The 23,531-nt window shown below is 39.2% G+C and overlaps 1 protein-coding gene across 2 annotated transcripts in view; it reads right to left on the reverse strand.

The window, feature by feature from the left end:
• The window catches only part of akap9 (A kinase (PRKA) anchor protein 9), a 72,055-nt gene that overhangs the window by 10,453 nt on the left and 38,071 nt on the right, over nt 1–23,531 (reverse strand). Inside the window, exons 19-35 of one of the 2 annotated variants that reach the window (XM_079258802.1) lie at nt 23,164–23,270; nt 22,859–23,037; nt 21,551–21,765; nt 15,970–16,132; nt 13,195–13,289; nt 12,506–12,623; nt 11,458–11,496; nt 10,300–10,532; nt 8,774–8,893; nt 5,729–5,905; nt 5,065–5,166; nt 3,701–3,853; nt 3,190–3,276; nt 1,747–2,760; nt 877–1,011; nt 748–792; nt 518–658 (exon numbers count right to left, since the gene is read on the reverse strand). In XM_079258802.1, coding sequence (XP_079114928.1) covers nt 518–658; nt 748–792; nt 877–1,011; nt 1,747–2,760; nt 3,190–3,276; nt 3,701–3,853; nt 5,065–5,166; nt 5,729–5,905; nt 8,774–8,893; nt 10,300–10,532; nt 11,458–11,496; nt 12,506–12,623; nt 13,195–13,289; nt 15,970–16,132; nt 21,551–21,765; nt 22,859–23,037; nt 23,164–23,270 — 3,123 coding nt within the window. The remainder of the gene's footprint in view (nt 1–517; nt 659–747; nt 793–876; nt 1,012–1,746; nt 2,761–3,189; nt 3,277–3,700; nt 3,854–5,064; nt 5,167–5,728; nt 5,906–8,773; nt 8,894–10,299; nt 10,533–11,457; nt 11,497–12,505; nt 12,624–13,194; nt 13,290–15,969; nt 16,133–21,550; nt 21,766–22,858; nt 23,038–23,163; nt 23,271–23,531) is intronic. The other variant, XM_079258803.1, reaches the window with a different exon arrangement.

The raw sequence follows: 23,531 nt of genomic DNA on the forward strand, positions 1-23,531 counted from the left end.
TGTTCCAACACTCCTGACTCAAAATAGGCACTCATTGTGCAGAACTTCATTGGCTGTTGAATCCATTTACTGGAAGCCAGGTGTGTTGGAGCAGGGATACATCAAAAACCTGCAGGACAGTGGTCCTCAAGTTAAATTAAACAGAGCCAGTATGACTCGAATGCAATACAAAGCATGAAGCCACCAGCAGCAGTTTATTAGTTTAGCCTTTCAGAATGAGTGAAAACAACAGGAGCAACAGTTACTTTAAAGCTAACAGGATTGAACTACCATCAAACCACAAACATACTTTTATGTCATTAAGAGTTTGTATAAATTTAGGTTTACAGTTTAAAAAGTTAAGACATGAATCTAAATCCTTTGCCTTTAAATCCTTTCTCTTTTCTTTTTTTTTTTTTAAAAAACTCAAGTCAAAGAAAGGATAGTGATTTCTCTGCCTGCTTTGAGCCATTTTCATGGATTGGATTAGAATGCACACATTTTGACTTGCACAATATGATGGATCTAACTGTCTGACCTGCAGCAGCTCCTGCAGTTTCTCTAAACTTTCTTTGCAGCTGTTCAGCTCTTCTTTGGTCGCAGCTGCCTCGTTTTCAGCCTTTAACAGTTTCTCTTCCAGCTCAGGCATCTTTGTCTCTTCACCGCCACTTGACGACTCCTAAAGCAACAACACTGAAGCGTTAAATTTCAACTCCCATGCTTGCTGCTGAGAAAATATAATGGTGAAGATCAAACTTAAATTATTACCTTCTGAAGTTGGTTCTGGAGTCGCTCCATCGTTACAGTTTTTTCCTGGAAAACCAAGCATACGTTTGTGTTAGTAAACACTAGAAACACTGATGGGTGTGATACACTGACACAGACAACAACACATACTCTGAGTTCCTGTTCGAGTCTGCTGCAGCTCTCCTTGTAGCCAATGAGCTGCTCTTTGGTGGCTTCAGCCTCATTTCTGACCAGCTGCAACTCCTGGAGAAGCTTGGACCCGACCGGCTGCTCATCAGAGGACGCCTGAAAACAAGGTCAGACTTTTAAGAGCTCTAAACATGAATTCATTTTTCTGGCTTTCAACATGACCACAAGGACTTTTGTTGGCTAATCTATATCAAAATTAGTTGATAAATGACTTTATAACAGGATCAATTATAATTTGGCTTTTTTATGAAGGGGAAAAAAGGCTTGTAATCTGACAGTTAACAATGACGGGAGAAGAAAATCATGTGTAATCCAGCCAAACTGCGCCTGTTGTTAAACTACTTCGTGTGTTCTGTGGGCAGTGTTGAGCCAATACAAGAAATACAAGCTTGTCCTGATTCAGAAGTAACCAGTTACCAAGATTAATGATTGAAAGGACATGTGACTGTCCCTGTCCATTCCTCATTACATATTATCTGCTGACACATGAGACAACGTGACCTAAATTGATTCAGAACTTTTTAACAAACTTAAACAAGGTTTTTGTTTGTGCAGATACTGTTGGTGTGATACAGTGGTGTCCAAAGTTGGTCCTCGAGGGCTGCTGTCATGCAGGTTATTCCTTCTTCAGAACACCCAGTCTGAATAAAATGGATCTAACAGCCTATGAACTTCTGCACAATGACTCACTAATTTGATCCAGGTGTGTTTGATCAGGGATGCATTAAAAACCTGCAGGATTGTGGTCCTCAAAGACCCGTGGTGTAATTAAAAGTCATGGATGTGAAATTATTTCCTATTGGCTGGTTAGAATGATGGAAAAACTCTTACCTCCATGGATGATGATGTCTTTTGGTGTGATCTAGGCTTCATCTGACTGAGTAGATCCATGAGCACAGCCAGCCTCCTCTCATACTCGAGTACCTCCTCCTCAGAGCTGGAGAGCAGCTGCTTCTGGAGCTCCTGGTCTTTCTGCATCCCACTGAGTCCGACCTCCAGATCCCGAAGCTTCTGTGTCAGATGAACAACTTTCCCTGTTGGTATTTGCTTTGCTTGACCCAGTCCACTAAAATCCATCTTGGGTATTCCGAAGTCACCAAAGTCATAAACGCGTGGCTCGGTGTGTCTTTGTGGCTCCTGCTCCTGTTTTGATCCAACAGACTGCTGCTGGAAGGCCTCCAGCGTGGCCTGGCTGACCAGCGCTGCAGCCACTTTCTCCCTCAGGTTTTCCTCCAGGTGAGAGACCCTCTTTTGCAGACTGTCTGCATAGCTTTGAGTTTGCTCCACAAGGAGCTTGCAGCAGCTAATCTCAGAGTCCTTTTCCACAACCAACTCCTCAAGTTCCTGAATTTGTAGAGCTAACTCCTGCACTCTGGATGCTGCACTCTGCTCTAGAGCATGTACTTGTGCCTGCAGCACCACGAGGCCAGCAGTTCTCTCTCTGAGAGCTTCCTCCAGCTCTCCCTCTGAGCTGTCCAGGTTTTCCGTTTCAGCTAAGGCTTCTGCGCCCTCTTTCAAACGCAGGTACGTTGCCAGCAACTTACTGTGCTCCGATCTCAGTGCCTCAAGTTCTTTGGTGGCTTTGTCCATCCTTTGTTTCATTTCACTGTATTCTTCTTGACTTGCCCCCCACATGTCACTCACTGGCCCTCCTTTAGTGTCCTCATCTTCCTCTGCAGCCTGCTTTTGCTCAATATTGGAAAGTTCCTGTTGAAGTTTCTCAATTACTGCATTCAGTTGGTCGAGTTCTTCTTCTTTATATCTCTTCAAGCGTTCCTGTTCGCTTCTCAGGCACTCTACTTGAGACTCCAGGTCTTTAATCAGCTCATCCCTTTCATCAATTTCCTTAAAAAAAATATTAAAATTGGCATTAATACACCATAAAATATATGATAACTGACGAGACCATGGATATCGCACCATCTCCTTAAACATCTGAGTCCAGACTCCTTCAGCATGAGATCATGCAGATTTTATTTAACTATTAAAATTTGTGAAGTCCTGCTATTGTATTCAGATCAAAAGGACTCAGAGGTTTAAGAAGCCACCTCACACAAGTAAATGAGCACCTCAAGACAAAAGGTTATGTTGTGGATCCACTTACCAAGACAAAACAAGCAAAGATAAACCCAACTACAAACAAAAAAAGGGAGCCGAGTGGAGTCAACTCAAAGGAAAGGGCAACCAAGGAAGTCACACACCGATGCACATCCACGGACTAATACATATTCGAAATAGACTTTAGTTCTATTTCGAATATGCATCTTACGTTACCTTGTTATCAGTGCCTGTGTCCATGTGTTGAAGCTTAGTGATCTGTTCATTAAGAAGTGCTATTTCCCTGTCCTTCTCCTCCATCACCTTTAAAAGTCAGAGATTATAATATGATGGCTATTAATGAATACGTCAAACGTTCAATCAAGGCCAGCTTTGTGTCAAACAAATGAAAATTCAATGATTGAGAACAAATAAATAGCATCAACAACAGCGACAAGGTTTAAAACGTAAAGAGGGAGCAGAAATATTAGTGTTATATGGATAAGATTTATACATTTATCCATTAAAGCAAGGAGTTTTTTTTTTCTTTTTTTAAAATTTGTGGTAATACAAATAAACTACAACTCTGTCAGGTGATGGAAACGATGAGACGAAGTTTATCTCAACAGTTTGCAAACTGAAAGACAAAATACTACATTCAACAATAAATGATTAAAACACAGAGACCCTTTTTAACACAACATGTGGCTGGTGTCTCAGAAAAAACTAACATGGCTTGTTTGTTTACCTGAAGCATGCTGTCCCTTGTTTCCAGATATTGCTGCTGGCTGCTTATCTCCTTTCTCTGGATCTCCAGCTGCATGTGAAGCTGCTGCACCTCCTCGCTCTTGTTCTCCAGCTCCTCCTTGAACTGCTCCAGCTGCTCCTCCAGATTACAGATCTGAGGTCACAAATGAGACGTCATGTGTCAGAGCAGGAGTATGGACATCACTGTCACAAACTTGACAACTCCTTTGAATTCTTACAGTGTTTTGTCAGCTGCAAAATGTTTATAATGTCTGTAACTAGACAGACAGGTGATGTTATCACAGTTTAAAGAACAACTGGTTTCATATTGCAGGACTGTGATGTTCATAGTAATGTCCAGTGCTTTGAATGGTGGAAGCAGTCACTTGTAATCTGCATTCATTCATTCATTTTCTAAACTGCTTTTTTATTTTTTATTTTAATCTAAGAGTGAACTGGTTGTAACGTTCATTCAAATGTCTAGTCGGGTAAAATGGAGTGACGGCTTTGTGTTCCCGAACTAGAGGTTTTGGAAAAGCATGCAAGTACTATGCAACTTAACAGCCTGGTGAAAGCATGCAACTGCAAAGTTCATTATTCTAATATAATTTCTCATATTTGTATCTACTATATGCATTACATGAGTTTTAACTAAAGCATAAATTAAAATCCTGAAATGTTGTAAAATTACAAATCTATACACCAGGTTTTCATATTTACAGCCGCCCCCCAGATTAACTGCATTGAAAATGGTTGAATTTTATAAAAAGACAACTAAAATGCCTACTAAAGAGTCCGAGGTGCATCCGTTTAAACCCACGACTACTTCCCGCTACTCTTTCTTAAGTCAAAGCACATGGCACCAATACAATTCTAACCTTACACCAGCCTACAGAAACAATGAACTCCGTTTAAGAAACTACAAAGGGATTAATCTTTCTCTGCTTAAGCTCAGGTCGGATCCAATCACAGGAAATAACAACCATATCTGAGTATTATGTGAAGCTACAACCCAGAAAACTGCTTGTTAGATTTTACCGATCAGTGACGGGTTATTTGTTCTTGGTTTGTTTTTGAGCAATCACCAAGTCAAAGCAAACATTCCCTCTTTGTTCCTGCTCTTTGAGCCCATTGAAGGCATCTGGCTTTAGCTTGCTTGGTGCATGTTTGAGTCTCAGACTTTCAGTGCAGATATGAGTCTGTACAGTCACGGACAAAAACACATTTCTAAGAGGAAGAGAACTTAAACATGAACACAATGCACAAGAAATTCTACAAATGTGATATTTATATCCACTGGATGTAAATAGTTACCTATATAACAGCTTTGATTATGCACACTATAAACTGATATACAGCTGCTACCTCTTTCTCTTTCCGCTCCAGAGCTTCTCTCTCCGTTTGTAACTGAGCCTCCAGTGTGGAGTGTCTTGCTTCAGTGATGGATGCATGCTTTTTTTGTTCAACCTGCAACACACACATGAAAAAAAAAGTCTTCTGCTCAGCAGTTATTAAAAGCATGCGCAGAAAAGCACAAGGGAAACACCTCTCGCAATGAAGCTTCAAGGTTATCCATACTATGTCTGGCATAATGTGACTTTAATGAATGTTCAGTGCCTCTGAGTGGCTGATTAACTGCAAAAACTCAAACATTTCTTTCACTTTGATTTTTTTTTTTTAAACTCCTTATGACCGTCAGTGAACACTGGGGGGCAATACTAACAGTTGCTACATAACTCAGTGTCATCACAAAGAGCAGACTGTCGGGGTGGCAGAGGAGGACCTTCCCACACATTGTTCTCCCTCTCTGTGCATCCCGGCACTCCTCCAACTCCTTATCTAGCTGTCACCTCATCTCCACGCTGCCTCTCCTCCTCCTTCTCTCTCTCTCACACGCGCACACACACACACACACCAACCCAGTCATGCTCTGGATCTATTGTTCTGACTGCCATCTTCCCTGTTGCTATCTCTGCCTCCGTCTCCAGCGCAACCTTCATCTCCCACTCCCCTCTCTTCCCCTCCTAACCTTCTCCAGGGACTCAGCGCTGGCCAGAAGGGCCTGCTCCAGCTCGCGGATGCGGCTCTCCAGCTTGTCAATCTCTTCGTCGCGCTCTTTCAACTCACGACGCAGCTGCTCGGAGCTGAGCAGCAGCTCACTGCACCAATCCGCCTTCTCCTTCAGCTGGGAGGTCAGCTGCTCCACCTGGTAGGGAGAAGAGAAGGAATGAGGGGGGGATCGTTTAATGAGATCCACTCTCGGACTCCACTCGCTACAGCGTAGCTAGCGGGGAGGTCAGCTGATCCACCTGAGAAAGGAGGGGGGGGTCGGGTGTGAAAAGAGGTGCAGGAACTGAGGGGAGATAGAGATTTTACTCAGGGTGACACAAACCACAAAGCAGAACACAAACCAGGAGCTACTGACAGGTAACTGATCCACCTGTGAGATGGGAGAAGACCAGCAGATCAATGAAGACAAGAAAGAAACACTAAAAGGGGGGAGGGTCTAGAAAAGGCTACAATAAAAACTAAGCTATAAGTTGAAGTATATTATTCAAACAACATGAAATATAAATATTAAACAATCCCCCTGTTTGGTTATTATGAGCAGAGAGAAAAACAATCAAGTTCATCAAAGACTGGCAGAGATGATGCACTTTAAAAGACCACATGCTGCAGAAAACCAGGATTAAAATAAATCAGAGTAACTACAACCAGAGAGAGAAATCTGTCATGAATTATTGATGTAACAACAGCACATGGACTCTCCATGATAGTATTTCAGCACAGTATTAGTTATTTAGACTGGTTCCGAGTTTAATTTTAATAAAACTCTCACATGGTTTGATTTTGGTTGGATTATTATTTAAAATTTCAGGTCAGATTTCATGTTGAACAATCAGGGAAAATGTAGTTTTTATCTGCGAATGCATCACTAACCAAAGCCCTTTTATGAACTGTAAATATGGCATCTGTTACTTCACAAAAGGCAGCATGGTTGTTAAATAAATTGCATGTTTTTATAAACCATTTGTTTATCACTTTAATAGGCCAACTTATTGGCTGCTGAGTTCAACAGTAAAATTTTTAATTTGATGATGAACTAACAGAGAAAAGGATGAAACACAGTGATGTTGTGGCATACAGCAGATTAAGGTAAGGAAGGTAAAAAGAAGGGAAGATGAGCAACAGAGAGGCCTATAATTTCTACAAGGGAAGCAGGATTACTAAATGCTCTCGGGGGGGGGGGGGGGGGGGGACTTTCAGATCTACATAAAGCTAGAAGCAATACCTTAAAGGTTACTCCGTCCACCTGCAAAAGCCACGGGAGAAAGAAGGCGGAGGCACAATGGATCAGAGGATGGAGAGTTGAAGGGCGAGAGGGGAGCAGAGGAAGAAAAAAGCACTCAGTGATGAAAATGCTAAAGGAGTCTCAGGAGATAATGACATGATGGAAGTCACAGTGTTAAAAGTGTGAGTTTAAACCAGAGGTACAAACTAGCAGCCTGAAACATGACAAAAGCAGAAAACTAAAAGCCAACTAGAGCATCGGTCAAAACTGCTCACATACATTTAACTAAAATAAATTTGCTGCTTTGTTCTTTGCAGAACATTTAATAACAGACTATGAGGCAGCAGCATTAGTATCTAATTATAAAAGAATAAGAAAATCATTTAATACACATCCAGGGAAGTTACCTGTATTTTAGTACCTTTACAAGAAATAATGTGCATTTTTTTGCAGCCAAATTGGAAAGCAGTATGCAATTATTTAAACTGTTGGTTTGAGGAAATAATCAACTAAGCTGAACTTCCTTGACAACAGCAATGATTGAAATTAAATTTGTCCTTGCTCAGACGGAGCCGGAGGCCTGATGATGACGGACAGAAGACTACAAGAAAAGACAAATTCATCCTTCAGAGGTCAAACAGAAGATATGAAATAACTCAGGAGAAATCTGACAGCAATTAATGATGTAATGAATGAACATAAATTATGCCCAAAAAGAAACCTTCTGCTGATCATTTCTCAGCTGAAAATGCTTCTTTTTTAATAGCAATTAAACAATTTACATTATCTTCTAAGTAAACTGGAACATTATAACAACAATTCATAAGGAGACCACATTTGTGAAATGACACATGATTGATTATCTTAACAATAAAGACCACATCCTGTCAAACACATCCTGGTACAAGTGTGTTGCTCTGACAAAACAGCAGCCAAAATAACAATCCTGCCATTTAAGGCAAAAAAAAAACAAGCTGTAAGTTCAGATCTGACTTTTAAAAACAGTAAAAGATGTATACAACAATCAGAGGAAGACTGAAAACATCAATATTTACCTATCTGTCATTTAACATTCAGGTATTTACTGTACTGAAACTGCTTCCATCTCTAACCAATAATGAAAACATCTGGCTCTTTAAATAAATACTCCACTTTTACAAAACAGTTGCTCATTTTGCTAGTGTATTGTCTGGAGCTGGGTGAGCTGTGTTAAAATAGTTGATCAGAGGGATTGTTTTGCTTGCTTTTTTATTGTAAACAGCTGTCTATTTAAGCTAAAAATAATAGACTAAATAGTAAAGCTAAAATGTCCAGTAAGGCTAGAAGGATCAGAAAGATGTCACAATTCATCTTATATTTTATGCAGTTGTTTTTTTTTTGTTTTTTTTTTGTTTTTTTTAAAGTAAGTTCAACATGCCAGCCAAAACATCATGTATTAGAAAAACCATTAAAAGTCCTGCATTTGTGCAAAAACATCATCAGATTCATGACTAAAAGAAAAATGAAAAGCAATCCTCACCAACATCTCTGAGTTTTGCTTTTGATAATTCCAAAAATCAAACCAAATGTTACACAATTTACAAAGTCACACTTCCTTTCTTCACCTGCGTGACGGACTAGTCAGTATCATTTTCAGGGCAGAACAGGTAATTGTAGCATCATCATTGTTCTGCTGTGGGACTCTACACCCAGCACTGCAGCCACAATAGAGTAACATTCAGAAAAAACAGATTCTCTTTCACAACCTGGACTCTGGGAGAGGAGGCAGCGTTCTCCTGTTACCTCTCGGTTTCTTTGCTCAGAGCCGATCTGAAGCTTCTGCGGACTCCTCAGCTGCTGCTCCAGTTTCTGGATTTCCTGCTGGAAGCAGTCCCTCTCATGTTCTCGGTCCACCGCTTGCTCCTAGATACCAAAACAAAACCAGAACAGAGGAGGACAGATAAATGAAGAGTTGGTAGAACAGGTTCTCAGCAAGATACTGAACTGAATATCTGTAACACCAGAACAGGTTGAGAAACAAGATAAGTTTGGAATATTTGAAATGGCTTGTTGAATCTTTTTGATGACATAAATCTTGAGAAAAAAAAGTGTGATATAAAACCATTTTAATGGTCTGAGGCTCTAATAGAAAAAAATGTCTTAACTTTTTCTTCCTTATTTCTAGTTTATAATGTATTTCTTTAGTTGTCTACTTTATTTAATACACTAGATAGCTGTCATTATTAATTACTAGCTGCAAACAGAAAATGTGACCTCTTAATGAAGAGTTATGCGGATAAAAATTCCCATGAAATTCCAGCAATGCAGTCAGAAGGCATTTTCCTTTTGATTAGGCCCCCACATTTCCACCAGATCAATCAAGTGTACAAAATTCCATGGTAACAAAAAAGCTCATTCCAGATCATGGAATGACGTACTTCAGCAGCACATGGCAGAAAAAAAGTATTTTTTTTCCAAGACAGTGAAATACAAAACTCTAGGCCAAGTGGGAAAGTTATAAAATGATGGGAACACATATCACACACCTGATTAGGCAATCAGCTAAATATAAGCAGAGGTCCTGCTAACATGTCTGAATGGAAATCAAAGTCCAAACCTATGTGCATTATTTGCATTTATTCTTGCATTAAATATTATTCCTGTGTTTAATACTCAAGTTTTTATTAATGGTAATTTTTTGTGGTGTTTTTTTTAATCAATTGATAAAATTACTGGAATAAAAATACAGGGTACAATTGAAAAAAAAGAAGATGTACAAACAACATGATTTCAAATTGATTGGTTGGAGTAGTTTGATTTGTTCATTCTGCTGCAGTAAAGATGGTGGTGAGATTTAGATTCAGCTGGTGCAAATATTGATCATGTGTCACTAACATTAGCTTTAAGGGTCAATATGATTGTTTATTGTTGCTAGGCAACTGCTGTCCTCAGTCCTCTGAGACTGAAAACATAAGGAAGTGTAACATGTAAAAACTGTAATATGACATGAGCATGAAAGCAGTTTGGAAGGGATCACCAGATATTGTGGGCCAAAATCAAGACCGAGTGAGATTTCTCAGCCAAACTCTTCTAGTCTGCCAGAAGCAGATACATATGTCTGTAAAATGTCAAAAAAAAAAAAAAAAAAAAAAATTATATATATATATATATATATATATATATATATATATGTAGAAGAAATTTTCAATTAAAAGGGAAAAGAAAGCAACAACAACAAAAAAAAGATTTCTAAGAGAATTATAATGTTTCTTCAATATCTGATGAGAAAACAACCACATATGTCAGAGGCATAATTATTCGTCACTTACATCAAGAAACTTCTTGTTTTTCTCCAGCTGCTTTTCCAGTGCTTGAACCTGCTGTCGGAGATCTCCGCTCTCTGTTGTTTGGGCATGCTCCAGCTCAATCACCCTGTTGACCTGCTCCTCCAGCTCTGCCTCCAGCAGCTTGATCTGCTTCAGGAGGTCAGTGTTCTCTTTCTCTGCCTGTCGTTGGACCTCCACCTTCTCCTTCATCAGCTTCTCTGTCTCCTCCAGTAGGTCTACGGGACATGGAGGAAGGGAGGGGGGGGGAGTCAAGTGAAAATGCCAACTAACTAAAGGTGGCTAATTTTAGTTAGTGAGTTGTTCTGGTTTGATTCTAGTTATGACAACAAGACGCTGAGATAGGATTGAAGAATCTGAAGTCTTGCACCATGTGATCAGATTTAATGGAACTTTTGCTTTTTGCCACAATAATCATTCATTACTGTGAAATGCAGAATTTTACTAACGAAGTCACTTATACAACATACGTAAAAATCAAAAATGTGACCAACTTCAGACTCTTCCACCATCTCAGTCAATTTCCCAACATATAATGCTGTTCCACACAAATCCCCATCACAATGTCTCTCTGCTCCCTCTGTTGCCACCAGTAAAGAACCCTCACCACTTTACCCAGGATCAGACTCAGCAGGATTAGTGCAAAAGTAACAGGGTGATTGATAGAGTGCATATGACATTTCAGACACACTTGGACAGTCCAGGCATCGCAATATCCATGCCTAAAAAGCTTTTACAGGCAGGGGAGAGGAGTATCTGAATAGCCAATCATTCCATTCAAAGAAACGCTGTCAGCGCAGCATAAACAGACAACATATTAGGATCGAGAAAAGAATAGATGACTAGTGATTAGAGGTAATGACTTCATTTAAATCTCTGACCAATCATTTTTATCATGCTAAAATGAATGCTAACACTGACTCCAGGACATTAAAAGATGACAAACCAGGACAAACAAAAATCAATCAAAAATGAAAAGCTGAAGCGAAAAGTTAGTGACTGCACTGCGTGAGTTGGTCATAACAAGCAAGATCCAAGCTTTGATGGTGAGTTGCTGGATTAGGGTTAGAGATATACTGCCACTCAGCAAGACGATTAAAGGAACATTTAGATATGACTGAGCCATGCTCAAAGTGGACACACCTGCTTCAGGTGCTGCAACCATTGCAGCTTCAACTAGGCCTACAGGAGGATGAGAAAGCACAAGAATTTAACATGCTCTTCTTTTTGTCAAGAACAGGAAAAGTCTCAGCTAAAGAATAGAGAAAGGTGAAAACAGGAAGGACGTGCTTTTCTGACTGGTTCACAGTAGAAGCATCAAGTTGTAGAGAGGATGACATTAAAGGAAGTATTCTGGTAAGAGACCTTGTTTACAGTCTGAGATATGGAATACTCACCATTTTATGAGAAAATAAGGTCAAGGAATACCTTTTTGGTAATATAGGGGGACATAGTGCAAATTAACAGGAACAGTTATCAAGGCTCGAGTTACTTGGAGGCAAATACCAGTAAATTTATGAACCTTAAGCGTTGCAAGGGTGAAAGAAGTGTAGATAAGCCCTGAAGTTTCATTATGATGGAAAAACTTTCAATAAATAAACTTTTCTTTACATTTTCACCCTTAAACTTTTTCTGTTACCGACTATACTTAGTTGACTGGGATTCATTAAAAAATAATAACGCAATAATAATAGTAATAATAATAAAGACTGTAAATGACTGTTTCATTAGTTTAAAGCACCACTAAACAACTAAAGGAATTACTCTAAGGTCTGTGAGCTGTGGACTTTTTCTAAAGACTTCCACAGATAGACATCCCAGAAGTGAGTATACTTTATAAAAAACAGAACAACTACTGTATGTATGTTAAAATGAAACTGATTCTGGTTAATGCTTAACCCTAAGTCAAGCTGTTACTTGCCTTTAAATGGACTGCACACATTTAACACAGTTAATCTTACTTGAGACTTTGTTTTAATACAGTTATGCTGAAATTAAAACTTAATCCCTCATAAAAAAATGTTTCGGCCAACATGAAAAATGCATTTGGCCACAAAATCACGATTTTATAATCAGACCACGCTGAGTAAATTAATTTCCTTCTACTTTCTGTACAGTGTTAAGCAGTGTGACCAAATGAGGATAAATTTAAAATCCTCAGTTTATCCTTCCTTGTTGAAGCGATACGTACGAAGTTCACGTGGCCCGGCCTCCTCCCTCATTGCATCTTGTTGCCGTGACAACAGCTCACGCTCCTCCTGCATCTGAATCCTCTCCTGTTCCAGCTCGTGCAGCCGGCTACTTGTTACCTGCAAGAAAATAATTCAATCAGGGCCTGACATTTACGTTTCTATACTTTCCCTTTTTTAAGTTTTAAATGATCTCATAACCCCAAAGTACAGATTATATTTAATGGTACAAGCGTGTGATTCTAACAGCAGCAGTGTGCATGTGTGTGAAGAACTACAGTGCTCAAATTTATGATAAGGAAGGAACATGTCATTCATTTGGGTGGTGAGGAGAGATTAACCATACAGCTAATCCATATCTAATTAAACTTTCAAGGACATGTTGTCGATACTCATACAAATGATCTAAGTTGGCATAGGAAGTGCAGCCTCAGGAATAACTAACCACAGAGATATATCTAGATGCTTCATTTCATATTACAGTCAAGCTGTTTGTCTGAAGAGAAACTTTGACACAGATCTCTATTAATATGACACGTGTACATCAATATCATCGTGTTGCAAAGCACATTTGTTACTGTACATGAGAATAAACACGAGTCAGGTGTAATGAGCAAAGTCTAACTTCAATGCTGTAAAGTCATTTGCTGCCACACCGAGAGGTAATTATCTTTACTTCTTAGCTGCTCACCTGCAGCTCTTGCTCAAGGCTCAGCTGGAGCTCTTCCTTCTGGCGTAACTGCTCCTCCAGCGCAGTCCGTTCACCCGTGTAGCCATCTATGAGACCTGCAGAGCAGCAGATGGCACAAGGAAAATAGAGGTTGGATAGGAAACAGCAACTCATGCATGTTCACATCAGTTCATTTATTTTCTGCCACCATTTTTAGACACACAGTAAAATATTCTTCTGGCCCTTTTTTTATGTTGAGTTTCAGTCACACATGAGGCAGCCATCTAGATGAATGATCGCTTCAGCTGCAGGATAAGAAATCCGAGGCAACCAACAACACAAGACAGAAAACATATTGGACGTGAACGCTCTGGTAGACAAACACGCATGGAAACCCAGAAAACAGCACAAGTGAGAATGTCTGACCCATTTTGCTTGACATGAACTATGACACTAAGCCGTAACACCACAATGAAATGCTCTATCATTAATGTCCTGCTCTGTCACAGGTCAGCAAGCATGATGCTGCAGGATGGCATTCACTTTACAGATATAGGAAACAAAGTAAGCAGACATTAACAGACTGGTGAGAAAAAACGGGTATCATTTCTCTCAAACCTTAGTGAACTGAGGGCAGTTTTAAAGTGAGAATATTTTATGGCTTAATACCTGCCTGTTTATGATGAGCAGAAGACAAGTGCCACCATTCAGACAGCAGGAAGCAAAGTGTTAGATAAAGTTTGTCTAAGGAGGGGTCTCTTAAATCTCATGAATCAGATGCTCATGATTACAAGCATTAAAAAAAAAAAAAAAAAAAACACCTCTACAAAAGAGCTGTCCTTTAAATCTATTATTAAATTCAATGTAGAATAAATCCTTACAGATACACTACCTGATACCTTCAAGCTGGTACTTTTTGTGTACATAAAAACATGGATATTCGATATGCTCCAGAAGTCGGTGATCTTTTTTCATAGTCAGTCTTGTCTCTGGGTTTAATTAAAAACCAGTTTGAAAAAGCCACGCCCAGATGTTTTAGAAAGTTATCCACATGATAGGAGCAAATATTTCTTTAATCTTTTATGGTATTTCTGCATATAGATGTCAGAGATACAGGCTTAACAGATTTCCAACCCTCCCTGATAGTAAATGAAGAAGCAAACTGGATGAGAATCACAGTTAGCGCGACACTCTTTGACTTCAAACAAGAAGTTTACAAAATGGGTATGGCATATAGTCTCTATTACAGCTGCAATTATAACTGCAAAATTTATAGACAGAAGACTATTTTGCAGCTAAAGTATACATCTATCTTTCATTAGATGGAAAGTTTCTTGCCATTTATTTGTCATTTTTATTTCTTTCCTGTTTGTAGGGAGTTTGTAGATAAGCAAAATATGTTGAAAGACAGAAGTTGGGGTTTTTGGTGTTTGTGTTTTTTACACCATCACTCAAAATGATGAATCCATTTAAATTATGATGCAACATTATGCTGGGAAAACCTGTACTGTGAATAAATTTATAATGTTATTGCGACACCTGCCAACTACCTAAACATCTCTGCAGATGACACCCCTTCCATCCATATTGGAACAGCACTTCCCTACAGCGGCAGCCATGCCAAACAGGACGCAACCAGGATCTGTAAAAACAATTTCCCAACAAAACAAGAACAGTTTCAGGCTGTCTCACAACTCCTGAGGTATAAAATGTGACGGGATATGAGAGCGTCTTGGCAAAATGAAGCCAACTCATAAAGTATTGTTGCCCATAAACACCCCAGAACAACCTAAGATGTTTTCTTTTTATGCATATTTGTGTACGTTGTCAATAGATTTCTTTTCCGTTTTTATCAAGCTTCATTTCTTTTCTCTAGAAAATCTCTCCTTTATGAACAGCTGAGCAGCCATAAAGCTATTTTATGGAGGTAAATATTTGCAGCTCCTCCATTGGATTACTGAACACAAACACAGTAACAGGATCCCAAACTAGTAAAAGACAGCATGAGATAGAAGCGACTAAAAACTCACAGCTGTTCAGTGTGTCCAAAATACCAAAAAAAAAAAAAAGATAGTGTGTAAAAACATAAGTGAACGAAGACTCAACCACAAACAGTGTGGACTGGTTTTGGAAAACTGACCCTCATGGACCAGCTGCCTCTGACAAAAGTGGAACAGCAAGTTTGTTGTCCACCAACCAGATCCATGATTAAGCAAATGTGATGGGTGATTTCCGCATAAGGTTAACAGCTAAATTATGTCAATTTGTTGTTACACAGTTACCTGCACCTCCACTTAAAGATCTGTACAATGCATCTGCCACAGGAATAAAAGCAAATCTTTGAACTCTTTGAAACGATACCCTCATAGTAATTACAATTTGTTGCTTTTACACTACAGATGGTTACACACTCCTTTACTCTTCCTTTGAAGCAGCTGATGCCATCACTTCTTGTAACACTCTCCTCCCCCAGACACATGCGTCATTATTTAATTCCACTCAGGGTAGCTCATTTGCATATTTCTACTCATTCTGACTTATAGACAAACATTACCAGTCAGTAAACTTGAAATAAGTTTATAGTACTAAAAATCTTCTGGTAGGGATGTTGCTGTGAATACAGGGTCTTTCTAAGACCTACAAACACTTGGTGCCCAATAAAAGCTGACAAAAATGTTAAGAAATAACCCAGACAGCCACTATTTTTGGAATATTACACAATGAAGTTCATACAGAGTATTTTAAACGTTAAAAAGCATCAAAACATTGAATAAAAAAAGCACAACTAAACCTCACCCTCAGCACGGTGGAGTTCCAAAGCCAGCTGCTCCCGGGCACGCGCCTCCTCTGAGAGCCTCTCCTGGAGCTCCTCTTGCTTCTGCAGCAGCTCGTTCATCTCCTGGTTGTGGCGGAAGGACTCCCGCATCAGCTCAGTCTGGGTCATCCGAGCATGTTCCAGCTAAGAGGAGATTAGGAAGAAATAGTGTCACACATGAATTATAGAAGTAACAAGCTATCTTCAGGAAATTTTAGTTGTTATAATATGAAAAAAATAATATGAATAATTAATTGGTGTTTGTCTGTGATGGACTTCTCCAGTGTGTACCCTCCCTCTCGCCCAATGATTGCTAGGATAGGCTCCAGCTTCCATGCGACCTTTAACTGGACCAAGCGGTTAATAAAATGAATGAATGAATGAACAAATAGATAGATAGAATAAGATGAATAAGATAGATAGATAGATAGATAGATAGATAGATAGATAGATAGATAGATAGATAGATAGATAGATAGGTAGGTAGATAGGTAGATAGATAGATAGTTTTTGCAGTTAATTTTCTGCCACTGATAGTGTTATTGAAGTGGAATTAGAACCATTGTTTGCACACTTTAACTCAAATTGTCTCCAAAAAAGACAGCAGGTATCTTAAAATGAGAAAACTTAAAAAGATTATTGCCAGAAGATGCGAAATGACATGCAATAAGTTGGATATTAGAGGTTAAACAGGCAGCAGGAAAACAAACAAGTCCAACACTGACAAATAATCAGCACCAATACTTGTGATCAAGAGATTAAGAAAACTTTTTTTTTTTTTTTTTTTGCAACTGTTAAAGATAAAACGCTTTCCATAAAGTAGTACCCCATTGACTTTATCAGTTTACATGCATCTGCTGCAACACTCAAACATCTGGACACAACAAATAATTCAAAATGAATGGGTAATGTGTCAAACGTTTGACTGGTACGGTTCATTATTGACAACAGTTGTGCACTTTCTTGAAAAGTTGATGAGGTCAGTAGAGCTGCCTGTGTTTGGACATGAGCTTTGAATTTTCAACAAAAAGCCAGTTAAAATGTAGAAAAATGGGATTTTACAGAAACAATCAGAGATGATCAATACGACAAGGAAGCAACAGTTGCATGACGATGTGGTTTTGAAGGTGATCCACGTTGGATACTAAAGGTCAAAATAACTTTGCATTTCCTGAAGAAATTTTTATTTTTATTCCTTCTATAAAAGTCCTAATCTGACCATTACTTCAGCTTTTTGGAGGTGAAAGTGATGGTGAGGACGTGGCCTTGAGTAAAGCCATACATTTCTAATTATGTGAAATTAGGCAGTTATGATACAGAACAACAGGCATGATTTGAATATTTCCACACATTCATTTAAAGTGTAATTACAGTTTTTATAAAGTTAAATTGGCAGACTTTAATTTAATGCTTTTTCTCTTGGTTTAAAAACAGATTATATTCAACTGACTCTAAGAAGCATTTTCCACTTTAAAAATTATTACAAACAGTTTGACAACATCATCCATGGTTTATGTGAATATGTTTATAATTGATAAGTTTAATAATATTTCCAAAAAATAGAGCTTTTATTATTTTGTGCCTGAATGATCTTATGTATATATTCTATCTGTATTATGGCCGGTGGTTCAGGTGACACAAGGCATTTCCTGGTATAAAGGCTAGAAAGTCATCATTATGTATTAACTTCTGGCACGCTCTTTCCTACTTTTCATGGATTTCCATATCTCCCAGACCAAAGGTTTCACAGGAACATTTAGAGAACTGGGAAGTGGTAATGCAAGTCTGCAACAGAGAAGAGGTCATGTGCTCTAATGACACAGGAGAGTTGCTGCTCCTCTTAGCAGCTGTGTGCCTACGTGGAACAACACTCAGCTTACATCACATCTGCATGTATAGACATGAAACACAAAAACCAGGCTGTGGGAAGAACATATAAAATATTAATCAACAATGTATGCTCTCTACAGACTCTTTAAAGATGCAAAAACCCTTTGTATAATTCAAACACTGTACATTTATGGGTTAAACTTACTGTATATGGAGGAGTGGGCAGGGAGATTTTGGATATGACCTTAAGAAGGTGACCATTAGTCCGGTGATTGACGTGTGAGATCTTTGTCTGAACCACCACTGCATTTTTCGTGTTTAAGGTGCTACAAATTGGGAAAGGTCGGGGAAGGGGTACATGGGATTCCACCTCGTACACATCCTGATCCTCCCCTTCCAGCCACGTGCTATTCTGCATGCTCGAGTTCCAGTAAGAGCGGTGGGAATCCATGGTCAGTGGTGAATGCAGGCACGACTTCAAGCCTTGTTTTGTTACAGCAGAGCTTCTTATCAAGACTCATCAAGAAGGGCTTCCATTTCCTCTGATCTGTCAGGCTGAGCGTTGCAAGTGAATCTAAAGTCCAGTGGGAAACGAAGCAGCGAGCAATGTTGTGGATAGCTCCAAGCAACAGTCTCTATGTGTTTGGCACACACACAGGACGAGTAAACAACATTCAAAAAAGGTGACATTCACATTATCTCAATCACATGCTGCCTGGCTGAGGTAGAACAAGTCTGATGGAAATAATGAGAGAGAGAAAATCATCCAGCAAAGAATAGAACTTTTCTCGTCCGATTAAAAAGTGTCATCCTCGGCAGCAGGTGGAAGTCAAATCTGGGTCCTGGAGCCTGAAGGACATTCCTGAATATGGCTGCAGGAGGTGTGTAAACACAGAGGTAAGCATGTTTTCTCTCCACGTCTTCTTCATAGACCTCCAGCCTTCTCTCCGTGTTCTCTCTGACCTCCTTTCCTCAGAGTAAAACCATATCATGCCGTTGAGTGAACCTCACACCCCGACGTCTGCTCCCGCATGCTTTTCTCTTTCTCTCTGCTCTCTCTCTCTCTCTCTCTCTCTCTCTCTCTCTCTGGAGATTCATTAACAATAGTATGCCTCTATAGCAACCCCAACCTGCGTAGAAGCTTCCCAGGGGCCCTTTCTAATTGTTAGGTCCAGGCGTCAGTCAGCAGTGGGTGAAACGTCAGCACTCGGATCCAAACCACTCGTTCTTTCCTTTTTTACTTTCCTCAAGGTTGCTGTCATTCCCTCTCCACGCATGCTCACTGACTCATGTCATATTACTCACTATGGCTGGTTAACCTACCCGTTTACCTCTTAGCTCACATATTTAGGAGGACAAAAAATTTTAAAATCCATGAAATGTCCAAAGCAGTTTTTAGCTTTCTGATATGGTTGATTTCCTAGTTCCTATGCTAAACGCAAACGGCTGGAAAATGCCAAGAAAAAGTGGGAGGGAAGCAGGTGTGGCTTCAATCCTTTAGACCAGTGGACCAGGTAGATTTGCAAATAGCTCACACACTCCCCATACACACAAATAACCACAGATAGCACACACCCATCCTTCAAAGAGTTGTCAAACCAGATTTCCTCCCTTTGTAAGAGTAAGAAGGCATAATTAAGGAATCTGACATGTTGGTTCTTGGACTCTGGTACACTTTATCATGTCAGTCATCATTCCTACCACGCATGAGACATTTCTCTGCCTCAAATAATACCAGAAAGCAACAAGAAGCAAAGACATTCTCCAGGCAAATGATTTACAGCCATGGCTTAGCAAAGGCACTTAACATTCCTGATCAGACTTGTTACATCAATCCCTATTCATGACACAGCTTCGAGACACAATGATCCAACTACAGCTAAGACTAATGTACACTGGATCAATAGTAGCAGGAAAATCATTGAAGAAACCATTAGAAGCTCTGGTGATTACACCTTTATTATGTCATCAACTGTGTCTAGTTGGAAGATTTAAAGTCTTTCACCCATAATTAGCTTGTAATTAATATATCACTAATATATCACTATTGCAGTAGGTTTTATGTATATCTGCTCCAAAGAAAGCTTTCCCAGCAAACCACACTATGCTGTTGATCTTCTTTTAAAAGTAGATGTATTTAACTTAGACTTTGTGAAGATGATCTTTAATTTGCATGTGGATAAGTTAAAATCAGGATCTACAAGGACAACATTCATGTACATCTGTTACATACTGTAGATGATTGGCCTGAAATTTCTTTAAAGCTATTTTTAGATGGCAGAGATGCAAACTGTTTCAGCATGAATTACGTATGAACTCTAGCCAGGGGGAGGATGAGTTGTGCTGCCAGTTACAGTAACATGCTCAATGGCCTAGTTAAACTGGCCCCAGCTCTGCGGGTTGACACTGGAAACAGTGGGGGGGGGACATGAACACCCTGATTGGGGGTGGAGTTTTTCTGTGCAAGTGAACTGGGATAGGCTGTCTGTCCAGACAAAAGCTCTGTGTAAATACTGCCAGTATCTATAGGCAACCGCTGGGAATGAGGCAGGTCTTTTGTGAGTGAATTCTAGACAGGCCAACTTTGTTGCCTGCCACATTCTGCCATCTCATCCCCATTATGTCTCTGAAAGCAGGTGCAGGAACTTACACAGGGGGTTAATAATGCTGAGTGCACATTCACAGATTTTGAAAAAGCCTAAATGTGTCACAGTTTTGTTTTTTTTTGTTTATTATAACACAAGATAGATCACTGGGGATTCACCAGAAACTACAAGAACAACAAGAAAGACTTACTAGGGAAAGGACTGGGTTATCAAAATGCGCCCATATGCTGACATAAGGTGTTTAGTCTGGTTGTGGGGCAGATTTTACCATGAAATATTTTAATCCAAATCTTAAATAAACAACAAGATTATAACCTTTTCTTTTTCTGAGTTATCAAAGGTTTAATACGTGGAGAATATGTGAACACAATGACCAACTAATTAGTCATATATAACAAGTTAATTACTAAACTTTTGTTCTTTTGGGCGGTTGACTGTTTTACCTTTGGACATGTAAGACACTCCTGCTGGTTTCCAGTTTGTGTGCTAATATAACTGTTTGCTCCACCTTCACATTCATCATGCAAATCTGAAAATGCCAATCTTTTCATGAACTCTAAAGAAGGCTGAGGTGGAGTAACTAAAAATCTTGTTATCTGGTTATCACACAGAGGAGCTGGTAGGGCTAAAAAAGCAGCTTGTCCGAATCAAAGCCCTTGCTTCTCTAATTTACTATGGCCAAGAAACCATGAACTACCTAAATGTCTTCAGTACTGTGTAAATGGGTATGCATAAAACACTTTTTTTTTCCTTTTCAGAAAATACAAAAGCAAGTCTTTAGGATATCTGTTGGGAGGTTTGCACATGTAACTACACGGACATGAGCACATTTCTGCTCCAGATCCCTTCAGCTGGATGTGTTCTGCTTGTGTGCAGCAATCAAGATTCACAATGAGTCTGAGGTTTAAACTTTGAACAAGTCATTTAAACACATTTAAATACTTCCTTTTAAACCACTTGCTTTAGCAATATGCTCATCTATTGTTGTAATGCTTACTCATGACTTGGTATGAACAGAACAAGTGTCATTTTCAAAGCACCTTATGAATTAATGGCAAGGAAGCGAAGAAAGTAGCAATTATGTAAACCAAAATGAATAATCATGCCAACAGTGTGTGGTTTATACCTGGTTAGTGGTGTCTGTGATGGCCATCAACATTTTCTCCAAAGCTGTTTGAAGTCGGCTGCTGATACTCATTAAATATTCCTCGTTCTCAAGCTTTGGCCCTGCTCCGAGCAGCAGGCTGTCCATCATATGCTGGGACATCTCCAAACCTTCGTTAACTTCCTCAGACCAGAAGCTCATGTCATCTACGCCAGTTTCACTGCCCTGGCAACTTTCTGCAAAAAATATGTCATATTTGCTTTAACATCTCAATATTTCAAGTTCACTTTCTTAGATTGTGTCTCTCTTAAAGATTTCTTGTGATGATTAAAGTCATGCTTTTCTAAAATGAGGATAATAAACCAATACACCATAAAAGAGAAGCAACATGGAAAATACAAAAAACCAAGTGAAAAGCTTTACACTCAGCTGAACACAATATGAAAATAGGTACAGTTTCGTGTAAGAAAAAAAAACAAAACAAAAAAAACACTGTTGAACAACAATGTTTACATTTAGCTTAAATTCCTGACAGAACAGACGCTATGTTGTGCTAAATACACAACTATTACAGTGCAAAAACACAGGCATTATCTGGTTCAAATGGCCACAGCACATTCAGATAACTGCCTTAAGGGTGATGAAAGGTTGTGTAATATATAGTTATCATAAATCCCAAAACAGACACACTTCATTAATATACAAGTATTATAAATTTTAGATGTTTTATGAATGAACCGCAGAAAAATACAAACCTTTGATTAAAACACAGTGTACTGTAGTTTTTACATGGAAAGAACAAAGTGACTTTAAGCTTCTGGCTAAATCACCCTGTACAGGTTGTCTTAGCAACAAGGCAGTTGGAAATTTTGTCACATTTATTATCAACATAATGCAAACAGCTAGAAGTCCAGCTTTAAAGCTGCTTGGAAAACACACTTTCAATAATTGTACTCATTCTCCAAAGATTTTTATAATCCAGATTTAATAGAAGCAAAGTATTTTGAAGCTATAGCAGATAAAAATGACAAAATGAACTTGGGATACCAGTCTGACAATGGCTGTGTTCATGACAGTTCAGCAACTGTTGAGTAAAACGGCACAAGACAACTATATTTCAGCTATTACAGAAATGCTGTACAAGTACGCATTGTTGTATTTTCTTTGCTTTGTTGATGTTTTCTTTTTTATACTTTGCTAAAATTCAACCCAAACCACAGCTAACTACATTAAGAAGTTTTATTTGAGGTAATTTGTTTGAAAGTTGGACTCCTCAACCTGCTTCTTTTTCCACATTAACGCAAATTATCTCTAAATGTTGATACTTGCCTGCAGAGTATGGTTTGATGCCTTCTGTGTTAAGTTTCTGCCAGTTTTCTCGCTGCACGTCACTAGAAGCATCACGTAAACTTTGCATGTGGAGGCCCATAGTTTCCTCTGCGGCTGCCGTGGTCTTCAGGACGTCCACCAGCACCTGGCTAAGCTTCTTGTTGACTTTACGCAGGTTTCTAAAAACAAGAGAAAATACAGTAGTTCCAAGTTTAGTGCAGAAAAGTATCTTAACAAATGACATACACGCAAAATGTATGGCTGATCTCATTCATAAGAAAAAATAAACATGTATGAAGTAGTACCTTTCAACATCTTTACCAGAAGACTCTCCATCATCCTGCAATACCAGTCTCAGTCCTCCAGTTTGTGTGGTGCCCCCTGTGTCGACATTCTCACTCTTCTTTAAGGCCTGGACAGGCAGCAGAGAGAAAAGAGACAGCAGCCCTGTCATTGCAAAGTTTCAGCTGAATAAACACTTGTGAAAGCTCAACAACACTGGGCAGCGCGGCTGTGTGCGCAAGCATTAGTAAAAGTGAATTCAAATAAGGCACATCAATGTGCACAGAAACACTGTCTCTTCACCAGCACACACACACGCACGAACACAAAGACGCACTTTAACTTCGCTGGAGCTGAGAGAAACAGTAGTATCTTTGTGCTGCTATGGCAA

This window comes from Telmatherina bonti (assembly GCF_933228915.1).
Source record: "Telmatherina bonti genome assembly, chromosome: 19".
Taxonomy (NCBI): Eukaryota; Metazoa; Chordata; class Actinopteri; order Atheriniformes; family Telmatherinidae; genus Telmatherina; species Telmatherina bonti.